At 42.3% G+C, this 15,563-nt stretch overlaps 2 protein-coding genes across 4 annotated transcripts in view; both read left to right on the forward strand.

The window, feature by feature from the left end:
• The first annotated feature begins 2,235 nt into the window (after nucleotides 1–2,235).
• cnp (2',3'-cyclic nucleotide 3' phosphodiesterase) lies at nucleotides 2,236–8,201 on the forward strand. Its single transcript, XM_035406519.1, has 4 exons — nucleotides 2,236–2,390; nucleotides 3,504–5,526; nucleotides 5,691–5,818; nucleotides 6,675–8,201. Exons 2-4 carry the CDS (start codon nucleotides 3,558–3,560, stop codon nucleotides 7,122–7,124), a joined length of 2,547 nt encoding a protein of 848 aa, XP_035262410.1. The 5' UTR covers nucleotides 2,236–2,390; nucleotides 3,504–3,557; the 3' UTR covers nucleotides 7,125–8,201.
• A 2,074-nt stretch (nucleotides 8,202–10,275) lies between these two features.
• Nucleotides 10,276–15,563, forward strand: part of LOC118220770 (ATP-citrate synthase) — a 37,247-nt gene continuing 31,959 nt past the window's right edge. The window contains exon 1 of one of the 3 annotated variants that reach the window (XM_035404964.1): nucleotides 10,276–10,468. The gene's annotated coding sequence lies outside the window, so the exon portion shown is untranslated. The remainder of the gene's footprint in view (nucleotides 10,469–15,563) is intronic. The other 2 variants (XM_035404965.1, XM_035404966.1) reach the window with 2 other exon arrangements.

Below are 15,563 nucleotides of genomic sequence, written 5' to 3' on the forward strand. Positions count from 1 at the left end.
ATCGCCCCATTATGCCCCCACAGTGACGTAATATCATAAATATTACAAAACCATATGTTGCAAAACTATTTTGTTGAAATAAAGGACACAACTGAATCAATTTCAACAAATGTGCAAAATGACAAATCACAGAACAGAAAAAGTAGTTAAAGAGAAATACAGTGATTTTTCTTTTTAAAAGCAATTTCTTTAGTCAGGGACCGCAGTAGTCTATGTAGTCTATTTCGTTTAGTCAGTCTCAACTTCAGTGAAAAACTGAAAATACATTGGAGGCGTTATCTCCACAGAGTTCTAAACCGATCGTTTCTATGACTACTCACAATTATTCATCCCCACCCTAAAGCCTTTATCAACTTCATCACACGATTGCAATGAATGAATTTTGTTTCATTGTATGTGAGACATTAGTTTCCATAGTTTGTGATTGAGCGAATTTGTATCAAAGCTTTGGTCATTCAGTTGCTCAATAGCATGGCCAAAGGGGAAAGGGACACATTCGCTCAACCAACTAAAACAATGTTCCCACAACCAAGATGATGCTCCCACAGAACAGCACAGTGATGAAACAAACTAAAAAAGAAAGTTGAACTCTGCCCCCAGACAGGGGAGGTCTGCAAACTTGCAAACAACTGCTTGTGAGCAGTTTGCACTGGGGGCATGCACACACACCATGATGTTCAAACTCAAAACAGCGCATCTTTTTGTTCATCTTGTTTGAAAAGGGTCAATTCAAACAAAAAAAAAAAATTTAATTTTGAGTATACAGGCGTCGTCGGTGTATCCAGTATTGTTACTGGCTGATGTAGCTAAATGTCCAATGGGGATAATTATTCTTTTTGAGCCTGAGTCATTTGTGATGATGCAATTAGCAGGAAAAGAAGAAGAAAGGGAAAAAGAGAAATGCAAAAAAATAAACAATAAAGCAAAAAAAAAAAAGTTTGGGGCTTTATTGTGTAAATGTGTGAAGTTGTTTGTGAATTTGATCTGTTTACATGAGGTCAGAAGGTACAGAAGTTAATGTTCTTATATGCTGAGATTCTGTGGTCATTGTGGTTTTTCTGTAGGAAACCCTGAAAAGTGCCAAACTATTGGTGCTATACATATGGGGCAGATACCGCCCCACCAAGGCATAACTTGGCGGGATGGCATACCTGCCATCCCAATTGCCAGGGAGGCTCCCAAAAAAAGTGTGGAACCAGCCATTTCATATCAATCATTTACTTTGATGTTTTAGATATATAAATATTTTGTACTACAGTTTCACATAGGACAGCTCCCTATAGCCACCGTCAGCATTTCTTGCTGGAAAATTAAGTTTATCAAGCTGGTTTGAGCTGTGTTTTCAACACTTCTAGCTGGTTTTAGCTGGTTGACCAGCTGTTCACCAGCTGATATAGTCCACCAGTTTGGCCACCAGCGTACACTACCAGCTTAACCAGTTTTGACCTGCTACAGATCAGCTATGAACAGTTGAAACCAGTGTGGAATCCCAGCTGGTGTTATTTTGCAGATGCAATTAACTGATAGTACTAATACTAACTAGTAGGCCTATTACCTATATAGGGTGTATTTTGTCAAGTGGATTCTCTGACTCAACTTTATTGTGCTTTTGGAGGCCAGGCCGAGTCCATGTTATGAATCCAGCCCAGATGTTGCGTTAGACTCGGGTCAGCATATTTGGGTTTATCTGGGAAACCTGACAAGACCGGATACTGTGCTCTTCAAGCTGAATATCATATAGAATTAAAGCATTTACAAGAAATTTTACATTACATTATATTACAAAAAAAAATATATTATTTCAGCTTCCCCATCTTTTGAACTTACACAGCCTACTGTTGCCTACTTCAGTCCTAGGCTTCGCAAAAAAAAAAAAAAAAAAAAAAAAACTCGATTTAACGCCGTATCATCTTTTAGCATAGAAATCACCGATATTAACAATGCAATAATTGTAGGCTATATTAGGCTACAACGTAAGTCTTTTCGTTTAGATCCGATAAAGCTTTGATTTTATGTACCTTCCGTTTTCAAATAATTTGACACACCGTCCAGTTTCTGTGTCTGAAATTGGAACTTATAGAGAACATTAATAACGGAGATATTTTTTACGGCCGTGTACTGATCTGCATTGAACCTCTTTACAATAAAAAAAAATCACGGTCATTCCGAATAATTCCATGTGCCCACGTGCCGCGCTGAAATGCGCCCCGCCCTTTATGAGCAGTTTGCGCGTGCATGAGCTGGGTACGGTTTCCGTTTTGTTTTCTGAATATTCGCCAGGGGGAGATTTCTGCAGAAGGCACTGCTTCTCAAAACGCTGAACTAGCGCTCAGTGACACGCGTTCTGTGGTGGGACACGTCTGCTGAATCAAACTGCTGATTGCTTGAGCGTGAGTTCTGAATATGGCATGCGTTTCACCGAGTTACATTGTTATAAAATGAATTTTATTGTAGTGATGTTCGTTTAGACAAAGCTGTAAAATGTGTAACTCTCTGGCTAATGTGCTTTAAATAATGTCTTTAACACAATCAACACTTTATTGGTAAAACGTGTTTATTTTTGTTACAGCGTTACATTTGAGTGCAGTCTTTGTTCTGGATTTGATAGTACTACGCTATTTCGTTTGCCTGCAGCTTAATGATGGCAGCCACTCCCCGTTTTATATTAGCCAGCGTGATTCTTTGTTAGCAAGCTATCAGCTAGCACGTATAAATTGCAATATATCCTCGTGGTTGCACCCATAGTGGTTGTGTTGACGGTGTTTGTTCCAGGGTTTGTTTAAAATGTTTTTCACTATTAAAATGGGGTTCTCATTTCCCATGTGTTCCAATACACCTCGACAATTTTTCAAACAGTCAGTGGCTGCTTTTTATTTGTATCTCGTGTTAAAGTTGGGCTATAAGCCTATACAGACGAAGAATTTTTATATATTTCAGCTCTCGCACACTTTTCCTTGGGTTTGCTACTGATATTAAGTATGAAATAATTACCGATTCAATTGTCCGTACTTAAGGATGCACAAAGAACTCGCCTTATCAGACGCAGGTGGTCTGTTCTCACTTTGGCCTAACATTAGTCAGCAACCCGTTTTCGTTCTAATACAGCCTGTAAAATTTAGCCTTAATTTCTTAAATGTGTGATGTGATTGAGTGTTTAGAGGAGGACTGACAAATTCGTGGATTTTAAAAATGTTTTGTCTATGAATTTTATTTAGAGTGCTGTGTTTCCCTGAAACTGGTGTCATGTTTCATTGTGTGGTTTTTAAAATGTATGAAATACACTGGCAAGACCACAACTGTTTAAAATATTAGTATTGCATGTCTAGTAGGCCTATGTAGTCATTTGTTTTTGACTTAAAGTAAGCAGTCTGTGAAAGCTGAGTTAGATCAATATTGAATTTTTACCAGTTTTATGGGTATTTAAATGACAAATGAAAGCTCAGAATGGTAGAATCATGACTGATATTAATTGAGATTCTCATAGGTGTTATATTTATTCCCAGATTCATTGATTTCATCCGCAAGCACTCGTCATATCCCACAGCTGTTGATCACAAATGGAAGGGCAAGAAGCAAAGCAGTCAACATCTCCGATGCAGGAACCAGAGCCACAATACCCAGTGGAAGAAAAACAAGAGGGGGAGGAACCAGAATTGCAGAAAGAGAAGCCACATCTTGAACCAGAACCAAAGAAACATGAGCATTTTGAACCGGAGCTGGAAAAACAGCCAAGCCCAGAACCAGAGAAAATGCTGGAATCTGAAACTCAGAAACTGCCTGAACTAGAGTTGGTTAAGCAACCTGAACCAGTGAAACAACCGGAAGTTGAGAAGCAGCTGGAACTGGACACTGTAACTCAGATGAAACCAGATACTGAGAATCTGCTAAAGTTTGAGCCTGCACAACAACTAGAATTGAGCCCCGTAAAGGAGCCAGAGGTGAGCCCTGTGAAGCAGCCAGAGGTTAGCCCCGTGAAGGAGCCAGAGGTTAGCCCCGTGAACCAGCCAGAGGTGAGCCCCGTAAAGGAGCCAGAGCTGAGCCCCGTGAAGGAACCAGAGCTGAGCCCCGTAAAGGAGCCAGAGCTGAGCCCCATGAAGGAACCAGAGCTGAGCCCCGTAAAGGAGCCAGAGGTGAGCCCCGTGAAGGAGCCAGAGCTGAGCCCCGTGAAGGAGCCGGAGCTGAGCCCAGTGAAGGAGATGGAGCTGAGCCCTGTGAAGGAGCCGGAGCTGAGCCCTGTGAAGGACCCGGAGCTGAGCCCCGTGATGCAGCCAGAGCTGAGCCCCGTGATGCAGCCAGAGCTGAGCCCCGTGATGCAGCCAGAGCTGAGCCCCGTGATGCAGCCAGAGCTGAGCCCCGTGAAGCAGCCAGAGGTGAGCCCCGTGAAGCAGCCAGAGGTGAGCCCCGTGAAGCAGCCAGAGGTGAGCCCCGTGAAGCAGCCAGAGGTGAGCCCCGTGAAGCAGCCAGAGGTGAGCCCCGTGAAGCAGCCAGAGGTGAGCCCCGTGAAGCAGCCAGAGGTGAGCCCCGTGAAGCAGCCAGAGGTGAGCCCCGTGAAGCAGCCAGAGGTGAGCCCCGTGAAGCAGCCAGAGGTTAGCCCCGTGAAGCAGCCAGAGGTGAGCCCCGTGAAGCAGACAGAACCAGAACCTGACCAACAGCCAGAGCTAGAACATGCAAAGGAACCAGAAGCTGAGGAGAAGCATAAATCAAGTCCTGTGAAGCAACCAGAACCTGAGGAAACAGAGGCACAGAAAAAGCATGAAGCAGAGGTACCTGCAAAGCAGCCAGAAATGGAATCTGGGAAACTGACTGAAGCGGAGGCAAAGCAAGAGGCTGAGTCCGGGAAGAATCCAAAAACGGAGCTAGAGAAACAGGAAGAGTCTCCTCTTGGGACACAGGAAGAACAAGAGCAGCAGGCTTCTGAAGTGGAAACACCTGCGCCAATTGTCCCAGGTTCACTTGCCTTTGCCATCCTGGAGGATGAGCATACCAAGACTGCCCTGTGCAGCTCTCATACGCTGATAATCCTCAGGGGCCTGCCTGGCAGTGGCAAGACCCGACTGGCTAATGCCATCAGGGATCACTATCAGAGCCTCTGCACTATTGTCTCTGCTGATGACTACAGTGTCAAACATGAAAGCTCGTCAGTGGAGCAGCACAAGGCCATAGATGAGGCGGTAGTAGCCTCTTGCACCTCTGGAACCGCAGTGGTAGTGGTGGATGACACTAACCACGCTCATGGTCGTCTAGCTAGGCTGGTTGAGCTTGCAGAGCAGCACCAGTACTACACCCTCTTCTTGGAACCCCGCACTGAATGGAGCCAAGATGTGGAGCAGCTGGTCCAAAAGACCCGTCGTGGACTAGACAAGAACCAGATTCAGGCCTTGAAGGGCCCACTGGAGGAGGCATGCCTGCCCCTCTTCTTTGGCTGGTTCCTGTGTCCCACCTTTCAGGACAAGCTGAGAAACATGGCAAAAGATTTCTTGAAAAACCTTCAGGGCTTGGAAGATTTCAAGAAACACCTCAGTGACTGTAAGTACATTAAAGTGGGGGGCGTTGAGAGGGAGAAGTGTTTCAGTACTGATGAATTGCCATCTTTCACTTCAGGAAGTATGATTAGGAATCCAGGTCTTACATTCCATTTTACAAACTGGGTTGATGTTGCTGATATCGGTCTGTAATGTATTCTATTGTAGTTACTGGTGAAGCCGAGAAAGAGGTGGTTCTGGAGCAGTATTTTCAAGACAAAGGCATGCTCCACTGCACCACCAAGTTCTGTGACTACGGGAAAGCAGAGGGCTCCAAGGAGTATGCGGAGCAGCAGGTGAGTCTGCTGTTGGAAATAAGCTGCAAGAAAAATGAAGTCCAGTTTGTCCACTTCGTAAAAGACTCAAGGGTCCTGGCAGTCGGCCCCCTCGGTTTTCTCTTGTCCTTATCACTAAATATTTATTGTACACTAGCAACACTGTTGCCTACCTCCATTGATTCCCTAGATTGTAACTGTAAATGACATCGGTTCTTTTGTTGGCTGTCATGGACGAGTAATAGGAAAGCAAAATAGGAAGAATTCACTGCAATGACCATAGTTCCAATTGACAGAGTGCTGGACATAGGCATGCCCTTTGTTTTAGAAAGAAATAGTATATTTCACACATTTATGAGGCATTGACTTATATGTGCAGCGCACTATCATAATTATTTTGTGTCTGGCTGTGCCCAGCCAAGCCCATTTGCTTTCAGACCAGTTTTGTTGTTACATGTTGCCCAATCAGTCTCAGATGCCAAACGGTTGTTCATCATAATCCAGAGATTGAAACACCTCTTGTTGTGACTGAGAAATAATTGTCTGGTGGTCTGTGTAGGCGTGATGTAATGTTAAAAGCATGTTATTTCTAATAGGGCTACCAATTTTGACAAGTCAGTTTCACTTAAAAGTTTCCTTCCATTTCTTAATAAGAAATGTAAATCTAGCCTGGTAGATGCTAAATTTAGTTTGTGCTGGGAGAAAATAAACTTTCACAAATCAAATGCAACCTTTTCCAGCATGGCTTCTGAGGTTTCGAAATACCATACTTTTAAATTAGATTTTCTGTTCTGTTTCGTCGAATTTTGCTGTGAAAGTGCCTTGTGCTTTCTGTAGTCGTAAAAAAACCTCACCTCACCTCCGATTCTCACTACAGGCTGTGAAGGATCGCTATGGCAGCATGTCTGAGCTGAAGCTGAGTGCGCTCTTCCTCACCCCGCGCACGCTAGGCGCGAGGGTGTCCCTCACTGAGGAGCAGCTGCAGCTGTGGCCCGCCGGCGCGGAGAAGGAGGCCATGCCTGACGCCGACCTGCCGGCCGGCAGCCGCGCCCACATCACTCTGGGCTGCGCGGAGGGTGTGGAGCCGCTGCAGACGGGCCTGGACCTCCTGGAGCTGGTGCTTCTGCAGCAGCAGGGCCAGGAGGGCGAGCAGGTGCAGGACCTGGATCTGGGGCCGCTCGCTTACTACGGCAAGGGCATGTGGGTGCTGAACCTGCGCGAGTCCAGCCTTGCCCGGGCCTGCTTCTGCAGCTATTACGGCCCGAAGAAGGACGATGGCAAGAAGGAAGCCGAGAAGAAGAAGAAGTTCAAGTGCAACCTCCAGTAAAGCAGGCAGCAGTATTGGTTGGGTAGCTCAAACTCTGCTTTTTTGTTTTTGGTGTAGGTCATGCATGCTGTTAGATGTTTTTCCTCCCCTGGTTAGGGCAACTGGGGGAGTTTGTTAGTCGGCCCACAGCCTTGGAAAACCCTGCCCCCCCTCTGCTCAGCAGCACAACCAAAGAGGCCTTGAAACCGGTGTATGGTTCCACTGTGCTCTATGTTCAGTCACTGTTGTCATCAGTTATACAACTGCTTGATGGCTGCTTCACTACCCGCCATACTTCAACACACAATACCCCCACATTTAGCGTTCTCAAGTATTGAGGTGGGGCTATGTAGTCAGTGGGTGTGGGTTTCTGAGATTGTTTATACTCATTGAATAATGATGTATTAAGTTTGCACATACAGAGAAGTTATCCCCTTCTGATAATTGACATGTTGCATGCTGGGTAAATTGCAAAGCTGCCTTATGAATTACTCAAAGTGCATTTTGTGACTGGTTCATCTCCCGTGGGTTGCAGTTATGAATTGAATGTTAGAGCCGTGTTGTGGTATTCCTTGTGCGTGTTTATGGGCATGGAGGGGAAAGCAATGTAATTTTCATCATGGGCCAAAGAGATGCTCTTGGGCGTATGTCAATGTGAGTGTTCTTTGTGATGTCTTAGACTGTGAACTTCATAGAGATCCTTCCTGCAAAATGCTTTGCACAGTGCTGCTGTACACAAAGGGAGAATACTGATGAATGTGCAGTTTGTAGCATTAGATTGTTAAGGTAATTAGTGTACACCAATTTCTGTGAATCTTTTTTTTTTTTTTTTTTTCTGGCTCATTATGGCATTTCCACATCATGTGAAAGTAGACATACTCTAAATTGCACTTAATTCTGCTCTTTCTCTCGCTCTGTGGTACTTAACATTGCTCCTAACACACTACGATAATGTCAACTGTTTTATAACTTGAACTGATAATGTAGAGCTGCAGTTAACTATGCTTATGTAGTCCTTACAAGAAGGTACTATATTTTTGCACTTATGTAATTCTTTTTCTTTTTGTACACTAAATAAAAAATCTGTTTGGCTCCAAAGGTGAGGTGTAGTTTGTTGAGCTGTAAAAATACGTAGAAGTAAACCTCTACATGCCCCCGCCAAGGCGTAACTTAGCGGGATGGCATACCTGCCATCCCAATGAACAGGTTTCTTTTGTCTGGCATTCAATGCACAGCAAATGAGTGCAATAATTTGTTCTTTCTAGGGCCCTAAAAACAATCAGCAGGTTTGAACTTTGGCAGTGACTGATGCTGAACAGAACAGTTTGGATATCTGTTGTCATGACCATCAATAGTGGTTGGAGGACAAAAGGATTTTTAACTTTGAATTTTCATGTAAAATTTCTTGTTCTAAGTTATGCTAGCAGTCACACTCTTGTGTGTTGTTTTCCAAAGTAACCTGCAGGTGGCACTGTTTAATGTGATTAACTTGCAACGTTAGTTATATTTTTGGTGTGACAAAAAATAAAGGGGAAACAATGTGAAAGCCACCACATGACCAAGAAAATACTCTGTCACATTAATTTATTTTGCTACAATTTAAAAGACTGGGGGAAAAAATTTGCTTTTGTACACAATTCATAAAAACAAATTAAAATTTTGGATACAGCAAACTAGGCAACAGCAAACCAATTTCATAAGATTACACTTTGAAAAACACTGCAATTATAAATTGGCACCTTTTCAAAGAACACAAGAACTACCTGTCTGCCTAAGCTACTGTAGGAATGCTGGGTGACTCATCCAGTTAATGCGCTATTTCCTTGTGTGCACATGTAACCTTGTGTCCAAACCGTCTTTTGATAAGGTTATCTGACTTGCTATTCTCTAGGCTCCAGTACAGTGTCCATCAGTGCATTTTAACTTGTTGTAGATTTATCCAAGGTCATTGTCTCAAAGCTTCTTTCCAAATCTTCATGGGGAACTATGTGTAAATTAAATTAGAGCTGACAGTGTGCTCTTTAACCTCATTTTAATTGTTTCATACTCATATTGCTTAATTTCAAATCAATCATGCTGGAGTACAGAGCCAAAACCAAAAAAAATGTGTCATTGTCCAAATACATAAGGACTGCACTGTCCTCAGGGTCCTGTCAGTTGCAAACCTGATGGCTGTAAATCACACTTGCAGGGCTGGGTTTTTAGTTTCCCTTAATATCCAATATTTAATTGGATGGTGTCTTCCACACTCTATCCAAAAACATCTAAATCTGTGTTCTTTATTTGAAGTATGTATTATTATATTATTAAAAGTACTTTAAGTATTTAATGTTTATGAAAAAGGTCCCATAATTTGTATTCCCATGTGCGGTGCACTAGATTGTATTTAAACCATGGAACAAAATCTACATAATCTGCCAGGTTGATACATGGAATGGGCAATGTATATGTGTTAATAGAAAATCGCCAGAATGTCTGCTTTGCTTTGTCCTAAGTTAAATATTAATAGGCTCATATGAATCAGATATCCAAGTAAAGTGTGCTCTTTCAAGTGCTTGTGAAATTCAAAGAGACTGTGTTTGTTGATGATGATGAAACACTACCTGCGTGGCAGCAAGTGTAAAAAGTATTTCTGTATTCCCTTTTCCCTTTACTGTAGTCCTTATGTGTATAGAGGGTAACCTCCACCTGCATCGTAGCAAATTCTGCACCGTCACTGATCTTGCGTCAGTTGCGTCGCTACATCTAACTGGAGATGTCCAATGAGTTGTTTTACTCATTGAGAATATCACACATTCATGCGTTTGGCTAAAATACTCACCGTGGTAGATATACACCAATCAAAATCCAATGCGCAGAGCATTCGAGTAAAAAAACATTGCACACATTCGAGCGGATGAAGGCGGTTACACCACGCGCAAAGCTACAATAAATGGCTGTGTCCTACTTGCATTAACATTTTTGTGATATTAACTTTTATCACCACCTCTTTCTATTAACTTGCAAATAAACTGTCCTTATACAAAGACCTGGCCGTTCAGAGATCATTTAATCATATTGCACTTTCTATTTCACAAAGCAGGACGTGGGCGTGAACGTCGAGAAGCAAGATCATCACATGGTACATTTTGAGCCAATGGAAGATCTGCAAGGTCAGGTAATCGCATCGGCAGATTATGAGGAGAGAAAACCAGGCGTAAGAAGAAGAACGCGGACAAAGCGGACGTGCTGGTAGCAGTACCACTGAACTCTGTGCAGTACGGGTATACCAAGTACCAAGGACTGGGGCTGCGTACCATATCAGATAACCGTAGACTGCAGTTTTACACGTTTTCGCGGACACCCCATTCTTACAGGAACATAAGGTAAGCATCTATTTTGTAAGATTCTTTTGCTAGCTATCCCAGATGCTAGCTAGCGCGGCTACTAACCAAAAAGTATTCTTGCCAAGATCATACACGGTGTTCTAAACTGGATGTTTGGCTCCCAAGTTTTATCTAGCTGATGATCTGAGCTATTGGTTGGAGAAGGCTGTCGTTTGCCGTTACATGGTTCCAGTTTGATAGCCACCTGGCTAGTAAAATAAACATGACTCGGATTTAAGCAAGATACTAGCTTACTCAGCCACGTTACTTAACGGTACCCTAGCTATCTTTGTTTAGCGAAACAACTAACTACATAAGTATGTCTAACGTGATCTAAACAGTAATTCGCAGCTCGTGCTAAATTCAAGCTTTTCAAGTGGTCTTGCAGTTGCACCCCAAAAGGTGTACAGATGTCTAGCTAAAATGCTTTTGTTCACAAAATCGGGACTTGGCTAGTTACTGTGGGCTATTGAATAACTAACGCTCCCAACATCGCGAGTTTGCTACCTATTTTATAGCTTGGCTAAATTGATAGCCGCTAAACAAGACTTCTGCACATGCAAGGAACTGTCACTTATTTAAAAGCTGTATGCTCAAAACTAAGTGCAACCAACAGGAATAAATGTAACGCTAGCTACCCACCTAGTAAACTGGTTGTCAGGTCCAGTGTTTAATGAGCAGTAAACTGAATCATTCACATACAGTGGCACCAGGGCCAAAGGCGCTGTTAAGAGGATGTCAGCATTAATACATTTTTGTATCATGGGTGCAAATCACTCGGATCAATTTCCTTCTGCAATGTCTTAAATCTCTGTTATTACAAAATCGGCGGCTATGTTCTGTACGTTTTGAAACGGGTAGGTTTGTTATTCTTGAAGCGGACCACATCACATTAGTCATCTAAATATCCAGCAAATTTACTTTATTATTGATAGGTCAATTTTGCGTTCTTCAATAAATTAGTCCTGAACAAGGCTTTTTGAATGCTTGCTTATTCGACATTTTAATTCAAGGATCAATTTTTGCCACGACAATGACCCGGTAAAAGATACAATATTAGGTATAAGAAAAATGAAGGTAGATAATTTGGTGCTTTCTGATTTATTAGGTGGGTCTGTTTGGAGGAATTCAGAGAACGAAGAGAATACACACGCGAATAGGAAGATGGTGTGTTACCAGTTATGCTGGAAAGTCAAGTTTTTCTAGGAGAAGGAATCCAGAAAAACTATTTCTGAAGAACTAGCACTCGCTTTTGTCTGTAGATTTTTGTGGCTAAACTTCACCTTTGTATTCTGCTATGTACTGTAGTTTAGTTACTCTTTGATGCAGATCTTCATACACCCACCGCATTGAGACACAAGGCTGCTTGTTGGCAGACTTCCTCTGAAATTTGTATTAACCTTCAAACTCCGCAATCCCAACTGGTCACACTTTACTTTCAGGGCCCATATATACCGTGAGGAAACAGTGGGTAAGTATGTTTCTGCCTGTTAAGTGTATAGTTCACTTTCTGAGTTGTATGTGTGTGTGTGTGTGTGTGTGCGTGCATGCGTGCATGCGTGTAACAGTCGGACGGGCATCTGATAAGCCACTGGGTTCTAGCCTTGGACATTTATTGTGCCTTGTCTACATTAACGACTTAGCTGCAACAGCATCAGCTTTGCTTCCTGTACTTTATTGCAGTCTGATTTTAACACGTGAATTTTACTTCCCTCTTCACCAAGGCCAACACTGACATGGGCAAGATCTCCAAATAGTTAAGACTAAACAAACAATCTCTAAATGTCAAGAAGTCCAACTTTATTGTTTTTACAGGAAAACATATGGTGGTGTGAAATAAGTGCCAGACTCTGCTAATGATAGTGAAATATGCCTGGTTTCATCAACCAGCTTTCTTGGATTGACTGATGAAAAAATTAGCTGGAATGATCATATAAATTTTTTTTGCAATAAAGCCTGCTTATATACAGCAAAATGAGCAGTTTGGATAATCTCTTAATATTGCATTACAGCTTATTTTTATGTCAGTGTAGTTCAAACATGGTCTTTTGTCTGGGAATACACGTATCATCCTGACTCAATTTCCAAGCCCTGCAAGGCATACTTCTAATTAAATTCTCAACCGCATACATAAAATACAAGACACTTCAGTAAGCTTCACCTTCCCAGCTTCTGCACCACAGGTTGCTTGTTCTCTGTCAGATAAAGAGGGTCATGACTGTGGAATGATTGCAAATGATTGTACATTTGCCGACAAAGAATCCATGTCAATAACTTGAAATACAGGCATGGGACCTGTCTGACCAACCAGACTGCTTATAATGGTCCTTTCGGTGAAACATACACACCTCAAATTTTTTTTAAATGAGCCCCTCTGGGCTGTCACCTCAGCTTCACATTCCTTTTTATAACCCTGTTTTAAAATAGTTGCTCTTCCTGTTTTTACCTGTGTACTTTGTGCAATTAAATAGGACTAAAACTAGACAGGAAATGTACTTTAGTTCCTTCGAAACAGAAGCAGTATACCAACCAGTGGTATTACCCATTTATTAATCAATTTTATCAATGTTTTTTCAAACCGTTATTCCTTCAGTTTACCATAAAAACTGTATAAACAAGTAATAATTCATTCATAATTGTTGATGTGTTTTCTTATCTGTTATAATCAGCAGCAAACTAACTGGCCATGTTGTCTGATGCAATTTCACTGTTTTACTAGACAACTAGATAATTAGAATAGAATACGACCTCCAAGTGATGGATGGTTCCCTGCCAAAGTGGCTGGTAGTTGACAAACTTACCAGCCACAGATAAAATTTACCAGCTTTTCGGCTGGCGGCTGGTGTTAATTTCCCATTCTGGTTATAACTATATGGTTCCTTGATAAATGTTTTTATAAGTAATACACACAATAAATGGACAGGAGATGAAAACCAAAATGCAGCAAAAGGAGGAAACATTACCAAAGAGAAGGGGGTGGCGTAAAACATTACCACACAATGTTTTGAGTGTTACAATTGCGGCCAGTTTCTGATTCAGATGTGGCAGCATTTTTCAGGTCTCTGCCCCTGGCTGCATGTTTCCTTTTTCAGTTTATGGGAGAACATGACTCCTCATTAAAATCTTTCTAACATTTAGGCTTTATGCTGTTTTACCAGACTGCAGTTCAGCAAAATTATATTTGAAATGTGTCAAATATTTGAAGTTGTTGTCCAAGTCCTTTTCTCTATTTCGCATCACATATTTTAAAGCCTCTCAGACTTTGACTGCTTTGCCCCTGAGACACATTTTTAAAATAAATAATACTTTGTATTTGGTAGATTGTTTAATCCAGGGCTTGATAACATTAGTTAGAAGAATAAAGCTTTTACAGAGCTGAAATGCTCCAGAGGAATGGCTGTGAAGTACAGTGTGTAATGCACTAGATTTCATGCTGAGCTGAGTTGTAAAATATCACGCAGACAATTGTTCTTTTGTCGCAACATCACTGTTCAAAAGTGATTTCAGAAGTTCAGGCAATGTTAGATGTCATAGTAGTCAAGGTGCAGTGTAAAGACTTACATCCTCAGCAGGTGCTGGAAGGTGGTGAGTGAAGTAACAGTTCTGAATGAAGTGGCTCACTCTTCATCTCGCAGCGATATAAGAGTCCAGAGCTGAGACTGAGTGTGTCTTCGTCATGGAGTCACTGTGTGGGGTTTACCTTCTGGCCTTAAGCAGTAGGCTCTCATTATATGGATATTGCATGACAGGACATTGTGGATGAGGGTGTGATACTCCAGTATACCGTGATTTGAAAATGTGGACAGTTATGGATATCTAGTGTTGAGGATGACAAAAGATTTAGCCACGGCTTGGGTGTGTAATGAGTTGCTCATATTCCTCCCTGAAGGCTAGTCCTTCTGGTGGACACCAGTTGTGTAGTGAGCTGGTATTTTGTATATTTAGAAACTCTCCACTCTGTTGTACCCATCATAATGCATATAAGGGAAATGCAACGTTTTATTGCGAGTCTGTGTGCAGAAATGGCTGAGGAGCTCTATGCCTTAGAGAATGTCTGCAGTACTAACGTTACAAACCCCTGACAGACTAGCCGGAGGCCAATATACACAGTGGTATTCTGACTGCTCTGTAGAAATGGATTGAAACCACTAATGATGGGTGGGAATTTTTCCATTTGATAATGCATTGTAGATATGAACATTTTCACATTTTCATTACAAGCAGAAATGAGAAATGTGGAAAATTGTGAAGAATTTCTTCCCAAACAAATTTCATACACTCACTTTTTTTGTGAAATAAGTTGAGATATGGGAGCTGGAGACCAGAACACTCAATTTAAAGCGTGCGTCTGCTTGTTTTTTTTTTCCGTGTGTGTCTTTGTGTTTTCCAGTCCCAACTCCTAAGTGCAACCTTGTTTAGCCTTAAATCATCTTTGGCCATTGCTGCTTTTTTGCCTGCTATCCTTTCACTAAAGACCCCATAAGTGCAGATGCCAGAGTTTCTGCCTCACTCACAAAAAGGGGTTGGATCTTGACAGCAAGACAAACTGGTCCCTCGTGCGCATCAGGGACAGCCAGAGCCTGCGCATTTACCGCCCCGTCCTCCGATCCTGATTTTCTTGTGAAACCAGAGCTCCGCATTGCTGGCTCAGGATGACCCACACTCTTTGATTACCTGTGTCCTCTTTATCTGAATTCTATAGAGGGGCAGTGTCTTCAGGATGTCACACAGAGGAGCATCTGCCATGGGTCTGCGTCAGCGACCCACTTTGTTGCTCGTAGCGGCTGGTTCAGTGCTCAAGTGGACATTTTGGTTTACATCTAGTTATGATGTACGAGTCTGTGGTGACTGATGCAATAACATCCCTCCACTGTAATGAGGGGGCCTGGTTTTTGGCTCATGCCCACTATGGGGGGTTTAGTGGCAGTTGTATTCAGCATGGGGCCACGGGGGGCTTTCTCCCCCGCACCATCTCTTAGCCCCTCCCCTTCAGAGGCATATGGCTTTATTTAAACCAGCTGGTGACCTTTCATCACAGAGGTCGTGACCTTTTCTTGTGGCAACAGGATTGATCATTTTTGGTTTTCCTGTACAG

This window comes from Anguilla anguilla, chromosome 2 (assembly GCF_013347855.1).
Source record: "Anguilla anguilla isolate fAngAng1 chromosome 2, fAngAng1.pri, whole genome shotgun sequence".
Taxonomy (NCBI): Eukaryota; Metazoa; Chordata; class Actinopteri; order Anguilliformes; family Anguillidae; genus Anguilla; species Anguilla anguilla.